At 46.1% G+C, this 7,371-nt stretch overlaps 1 protein-coding gene across 1 annotated transcript; it reads left to right on the top strand.

Moving 5' to 3' along the window:
* Positions 1 to 2,431: 2,431 nt before the first annotated feature.
* On the top strand, positions 2,432 to 6,305 carry LOC136512455 (glyoxylase I 4-like). Its single transcript, XM_066506413.1, has 3 exons — positions 2,432 to 2,949; positions 3,073 to 3,178; positions 5,478 to 6,305. Exons 1-3 carry the CDS (start codon positions 2,729 to 2,731, stop codon positions 5,883 to 5,885), a joined length of 735 nt encoding a protein of 244 aa, XP_066362510.1. The 5' UTR covers positions 2,432 to 2,728; the 3' UTR covers positions 5,886 to 6,305.
* The last annotated feature ends 1,066 nt before the right edge of the window (positions 6,306 to 7,371 follow it).

The raw sequence follows: 7,371 nt of genomic DNA, 5'->3' as shown, positions 1-7,371 counted from the left end.
AATCTGGCGTAGTGAATACGCACTCTATTTATATATAGAGCCAACAAGAATCTAGCCATTATGCGCTCGAATACACAATGGTTAATTGTTCACAAGCATTTCAATATTGACTGCACATTGTGCTTACAGTTTCCGAAAGGAGAAGACTATACATTAATAAATTTTATTAATTCCCATTCCTTTGTTGATGTCCTGAGCTCTTGTCACAAATTAACGGTGCCTGCCCCATAAAAGAGCATCTACACCGGTGTCTGTGGATGCTGCCTTGCCGCCACCCAAATCATTTGCCAAGTCATCTCACAGTTACAATAGGGGCTGCCTAGGATATAGAGTTTGACGACTCAAACTCTATCCTAGCCACTAATACAACTCAAGTTGTAGCGTAACCAAATCTATACACACATTGACACATATCTAACACTTATTGCAAAACAGTTTTCAAACATTTGAAACTTTTAAATTGTGAAAACAGATCAACTATTTTCAAACTCATTTTAATATATATTTGAACCAATTTATTTTCAAACCTTTCCAATCACATTTTCGTAATTTTGTTTCGAACTCTATTTGGAATACTTTAAAACTATTTTTTAGGAAATATTTCAAAACTGTTTTGAACCATTAAGAATAAGTGAACTATTTCTAAAGCTGTTTTTTCGAAAACTTAACATTTAAACTTTGTTTTAAAATAGAGAAAATCTATTCGTGGCCTAAACAAATTTATAAAATTCATTTTTTACTCAAATAAAATTATCTAACGACCATGAATGCAACACTCCTAACAAATTTAATTAGAAAAAAAAATCCATAATACCATTTTTATTTAACATGATTGCTAACAAACTAACTAAAGATTAGAAAATCTTTGAGAAATCATTAAACCATTTACTTGATTTACTGTCTTCTGTTCACAATCTAAAATAGAATATTTTTCGGGTGTGACAGCACATGTGCTGATTATGTAATTGAATAACTAATACAATTCAAAAGATGGCGACACGTCTTGTGCGGCTTTTAATCCTAGTTATTTGGACCGGACCGGACCAGCGGTCGGACCGGTAAAAGACCGAACCAGAGACTACACCGGCTCGGTTCACTTAAAAGACCGTTCATGCAATCAGACCACTAAAAACCGGTTGAACCGGCCGGTTTTTAAGGAACCGGTGAACCGGCCGATTCTGTCTGGACCGTCCCGGTCTGGAGCTCTGGTCTCGTAGCGCGCGCGCTGTTGTCTCCTGCTGCCCGTATGCATATCTACCGCTGGGCCCAACCTGGCTGCTACTGCCGCCTGCGCCTGTGAACGTTTGGAGGACGTGTGTGGGCTGTGAACGTTTGAAGAGTGACGTGTGCGTGTGTACATTGCCTGCCACGCTTCATGCACTTCTTGACTTTGGACGCCGCATTTTTAATTTCCAAAAAAATTGAGCTCTCTTAATTAAATACATAATATATCCATCTTGATTATTTTGATGAGCTCTTCCCAATAGTACACTCTATTTCATCATTTGAGATTATTTTGATAACCGTGAGTATTTAAATTACTATTTAAGTCTTTTTGGAACCAATTCGTAAGTTCTCTATATATTATCTTTTCATGCATATTTTTTATATATAATTGTAGCTAGATTAGCTGAAAAATGGTTAAATAATTGTGTTCTTTATTAGATTATTTGTATATATGATCAAATATATGTTGCTAATTATCGGTTATATTTCATTATATTACACCGGTTTGAAGTATTTGTAGGCGGTTCAATTCATCCGGTCCAAAACTATCGAATCGGCGGCTCAACCGGTTCTTAACGGTTGGACCAGTGAACCGACGGTCTCACCGGTTCGATTTTTGGTCCGGTCCTAATAACTATGCTTTTAATTCACACAGCTTGGAAGGCTAGTTCTTCCACGTGCATGCATGCACCGTAATCAGGGATCAGGGACAGGAATGCGGGCGTGGAAACTGCTCCTCCTCTTCAATCTGCCCTCAACCATGAACGACCATGCCCACCGGTCGGGTCGGGCGATTTGATCCGATCCTCTGGCCGCGGCAACCGTGGCCAACCGGCCGCTCCAGCCTCCATGGAAGCCTCTGGAACTCTACCGCGCGCGTAGCAGCAGGTAGATGCATGGTCCAGACGCAAGTATCCGGCTGAGCATGTGCAAGCTGCCAAGGTACAAACCTAACGAGTGACGCTCGAATTTGGCCGCCAATATATACACCTGCGGGTTATTAGGGACTGGCCGGGGAGTGAAATGAAGCGGGGTGCAAGTGAACGGTGGTAGCTTTACTACTACTAGCTTAGGGATGGCTAGCTTCATCTCCGTAGAAGTAGAAAGATCCCGATGGGGATGACGTGGATCCACGTGTGTCTCGCTGCGACGCCGCGGGCGGGAGTCACAGCGAGGCGCGGCGTCTATAAAACCCGTGGAACGCCCAGGTCCTCATCACTCGGCACGGCAGGCACTGCTCGTATAGTGGTAGGTTGTTGTTGCAGCGTACGAACGTACGTACACAAAAGCACAGCCCATCATCGGCCATCTCCATCTCATCAACTGATAGTAATAGGTGTAGCAGGGAGTCCAGGAGCTGAAAAAGCAGAGCACTCGCTCTGTTAGCTAGCTGCTTGCCATCTCCCTTCAAGGTTACTTACCCACCCACCACACCCCTGCTCTGGCCTTCGGGTAGTGAGCAGCAGCAGCAGCAGCTTGATCGGTGAGAGGAACCAACAGGATGGTGAGCAGCACGACGATGGCGGCGGCGGCGGCGGCGGCGGGCTGCGGCGTCGGCGTTGGCGGCGGGGGCGTGAGGGCGCCCGGCGTGCTGCCGCTGGCGTCGCTGAACCACATCAGCATCGTGTGCCGGTCGGTGGAGGCGTCGCTGCGCTTCTACACGGACGTGCTCGGCTTCGTCCCCATCCGCCGCCCCGGCTCTTTCGACTTCAACGGCGCCTGGTACATGCATACGCTATCTGCTGTACCTTCAATCAATCTTAGTATCTTACAACACAGCTGATTTGATCTGCTGCTTACATATGATTTATTATATATGTATATGTATGTATATGATATCATCAGGCTGTTCAACTACGGGATCGGCATCCACCTGCTGCAGTCGGAGGACCCCGGCAGCCTCCCGGAGAAAGGCGAGATCAACCCCAAGGACAACCATATCTCCTTCCAGGTCAATAGTCACTGCCACTGCAACACCTCTCGGCTTATTTTCCAAACACGTACTACACCTAGACCATACGGTACGCAACAAGTGATATATTGGCGATCTAATTAAGATGCATGGTATAGCGGGGATACCGTGTTTAATTAGGTATAAGTAGTGAAGTGTACGTCTTTTCCAAACATCTGCAGGTTATTAGGTTCTTTAATTTTTCAGTTCAACTGGTCGATGCATATATATATAGCAGTACGTGGAGATTGGACACCGGGAGAAGGAGAAGTTGAAATCGGTGTTTCCTTTCCTTACTAGCACTACACGCACCCGGTAGCCTTCCCTGTTCCCTCCTCTGATGTCTGATCCCCGGTGATCCCCTAGGATTCGCCGATGTGGGCTCCTGCTGGTTAATAATTAGGTTAAGATCATGCATGGTTCCGTATGACTATACGACAATGAATGATCAGTCGAGTCTAGCTGGCACTGGCAGTAGTGCCTGTACGTACGTGTACGTCTTCCAGGTTAGCTTGCTGCATCAATCGATCTTTGGATGTAATGAGCTAGGTAATCTAATCAAGCTGGAAGTTAGCTTGGCGGCTTGTATAGCACGCTTTATAGCTATACGAGTCGACTGTGACGTGCATGCTCTCTAGCAAATATGCATGGTAGTGACAGTTTTACAACACAGTGCAAATATCTTTCCGATCCGCTGCGTAAGATAAATCAATCTGACAGTGAACACCTTCCAAGCCTACCGAGTCTGCGCTCGCCGTAGCATGCAGTAGCAGCTGATGTTTGCATTGCAACCTGTGAGTGTGAGAGGCAGCTGTAGCCGCAGAAAAGAGCTGCCGAACCGAGTCTGAAAATGTAGTTCCCAGTTACTCAAACTATGTATTATGAAATCATAGCAGTAGCCAGAAGGGGTCCCAGAAATACAGACCAAGTATAATAATATAGTCCTAATATAGTACTTGTGTAATATCAACTTTAAACGCCATATTTGTTTAGGCTTGTTTGCTTATAAGTCGTATTTTTCAAACAACGAACAATATTTTTCTCTCGCACCAAATCAGTCAACAGTGCTTTCAGCCATGGCTTATCAGCCAAACCAGCCCAAACGAACAGGGCGAAAATTTGGCTGGCCACGTCCAGCAGTTCCCCCAATATATATATAGTCCAAATCTATCCAAGTGCATGGCAAGCATTGAAACTACAGAAGCTCTCTGTTTAATTTAACTTTTTGTTTGTGATTGGTTGGAGTAGAGTAGCACCTTTTTAGAAGTGTCTAGAGCTTCACATGCATGCATGCACGTCCGTCCTCTAGGTAGGCAGCCAATCTTCTGTTAATTAGGTCACCATGTCATGTCGATATGATGCGGACCAGGTGTTGGATGCTTTTCCCTCATCTCTCTTTCACAAACCACATGCACGGACACATATTTAGGCCTGTTAGGTACACACCGCACCTTTACTCTTCGATTCTTAGCTGCATGCAGCTTCCTAATTCTTTGATAGAATAGAGTGTACGTATGTGATTAATTCTAGATGAGCCGGCCGGGGCCACCACTGGAAGCATGTGGGGAGTGATTATAGAGCGATCTGTTCTGGTAAAAATTGAATCGTGAGCCATCATAAGCTCGTAGCTCCCAGCCTAAAACTGTCCTGATTAGCGCTGCCAAACGGCCGCGCGCTATATATCTCATGGTGGTGCTGTATGTGTCAAGTATCACTCCTGGCAATCAAGAAAGAGACACCTGCCTGCAATGTACTAGGGTCCAAAAATCTCAACATTATATATAATTGCATGTATTTGTTTGTACATATAGTACCACGGAAAAAGACGAGAGAAGCAAGTGACACGTCATTTTCGATCTGGCCATGCATCACGGCTGGCTTAGTTTTTTGGATGTGTCGGATTTAAAACCTGTGGTGCCGTAGTGTTTATCACGTTGTTGCATCCGTACGGTGGATTGTTTGTGGTGGCGCTGCAGCTAGCACGCATCGTCCGGTGGCTGTCAACAAGATATTTTTCAGCTCCATCGGACGACAGCAGCTAGGCACTGTAGCTGCTGGTGATGTGTCGCTCGGAATAAAAGATCACTCGCGCTTTGTGTAGTGTAGTGTATCTGAGTCAGCATGCACCGATCCTCGCTCACAAGTCACAGATGGATCACCTAGCTAGGGCGGAGTAGTAAAAATTTCTTAATTATTACCGGACAGTAAAAATCTGATGTTAATTACATCCTATGTTACTAGTTTCATGGTGATGACATTAATTCAATTGACGTATTTTAATTTATATGTTTGCATGCAGTGCGAGAGCATGGTGGCGGTGGAGCGTCGGCTCATGGAGATGGGCATCCCGTACGTGCAGCGCTGCGTGGAGGAAGGCGGCATCAACGTGGACCAGATCTTCTTCCACGACCCGGACGGCTTCATGATCGAGATCTGCAACTGCGACAACCTCCCCGTCATCCCGCTCGCCGCCGACCTGCAGCAGCAGCAGCGCGCGCCCGGCGCCGTCCAGCTGGGGGCATGCAAGCGGGCCGTGGCCGCGGCGGCGGTCGTCGCCAAGCAGCAGCAGCAGAAGAGCAGCGTGGTGCCTTCTTCTTCCCCTCCGGTCACGGCGGCAGCCGCGCAGTGTGGCGTGCCGTCGTCAACGGCGGCCCAGGCCATCCGCGTCGCCGAGGAGTCGTCGTCGTCGCACATTTCGTGCGCGTGATTGATGACTACCCAAGAGGATCCGATCCATCGGTCAGTGTCGTGCGGGATCGATGCCGTCACCGCACTCGACGGTGACTCATTGGATGGTCATCGAGGTGTGTGTATGCATGTGCGCAGCGGCGTCGTAGTGACGACGAAGCAGCTGGCACGATGGATCGAGTCGTCACGGCCAAGCGTAGTCTGTATATGCGCGTGCGTGCGTGGGTGGGTGTAGCTGGATGTGCAAGCAAACTGCCCGTTTTTAGTAAAGAATAAACCAAGGTGGGAATGGAAGACGAGACTAGTGCGTTTATCCTTTGTATATCTTCTTCTCCGGCGATCCGTCTCCATCGATCTAGTAAGTGCTGTCTTCGATCTGTTTTGTCTATGTTTCTTTCAAGATTTTCTTCAGAAAGTAAAGGGCGCACAGTTCTTTTCAGGAAGTACACGCACAATTTGTTTTTCAGAAAGTAGACAAATCCGTGGAGAATTAATATATATATATATATATATATATATATATATATATATATATATATATATATATATATATATATAACTACTACTCCGTAGCCACTTTGAGTTACGATAATTACTATGTTAATTTACGATAATTTAACATAATTATTATGCCAGCTACAAAAATAAGTTATTCCATAGCCACCTCCATTTATGATAATTTTATATATTAATTTACGATAATATCAATACATATTTACGATAGTTGGGTTAGTATAACACATGGAGATATTTACCATAACGTTATTGTAAACCACTTAGTATGGAGTTACTATAATCTCGTAAATTAATATAGTAATTATCGTAAATCAAAGTGGCTACAGAATAAGTAGATTGTTACTATATTAACAATCTACTGATCGATCTCAGAGCTCTCGTGAGTCGCGTTCGGCGCTTGCCTCTGCAACGGCTACAGTACCACAGCAGGGGGCCTTTCGGCGTCGCCTTCCCTTGCTGTGTGTTCACACAAGGAAGCAGTAGATTATTCTAACAATTCTTCCCCTAATCCTACTGCTATCCCTTGTACCCCATCCATGCTGATCATCTCCTTCGGCTCCGTGAGTCGAAGGCGTCTGAGCGGCTTAGTGAGGATGTCCGTGAGTTGCCGACCAGTTTCGACGAACTCGATGACGATCTGTCCTCCATCGACACAGTCTCTGAGGAAGTGGAACTTCACGTCGATGTGTTTGCTCCGGTCGTGTAGAACCAGATTCTTCGTGAGGGTGATGGCGGGATGGTTGTCCACCATCAGTACTGGTGGGTGAACTTCCACGCTTGTCAGCTCACCCAGCAGTCGGCGCAGCCACATAACTTGGCACGCCGTTGTGGCCTTCGCTACGTACTCTGTCTCACACGTAGATAGCGCCACCACCTTCTGTTTCAGCGACAACCATGAAATTGGGGCCGACCCGAGGAAGACGAGCACGCCAGAGGTGCTCCGTCGTCCGTCGATGTCCCCCGCCATGTCTACATCACTAAACACAGTG

Source organism: Miscanthus floridulus, chromosome 16 (assembly GCF_019320115.1).
Source record: "Miscanthus floridulus cultivar M001 chromosome 16, ASM1932011v1, whole genome shotgun sequence".
Classification (NCBI taxonomy): Eukaryota; Viridiplantae; Streptophyta; class Magnoliopsida; order Poales; family Poaceae; genus Miscanthus; species Miscanthus floridulus.
Note: the sequence above shows the minus strand (reverse complement) of the source record. Positions and strands in the feature narration are given on the sequence as shown.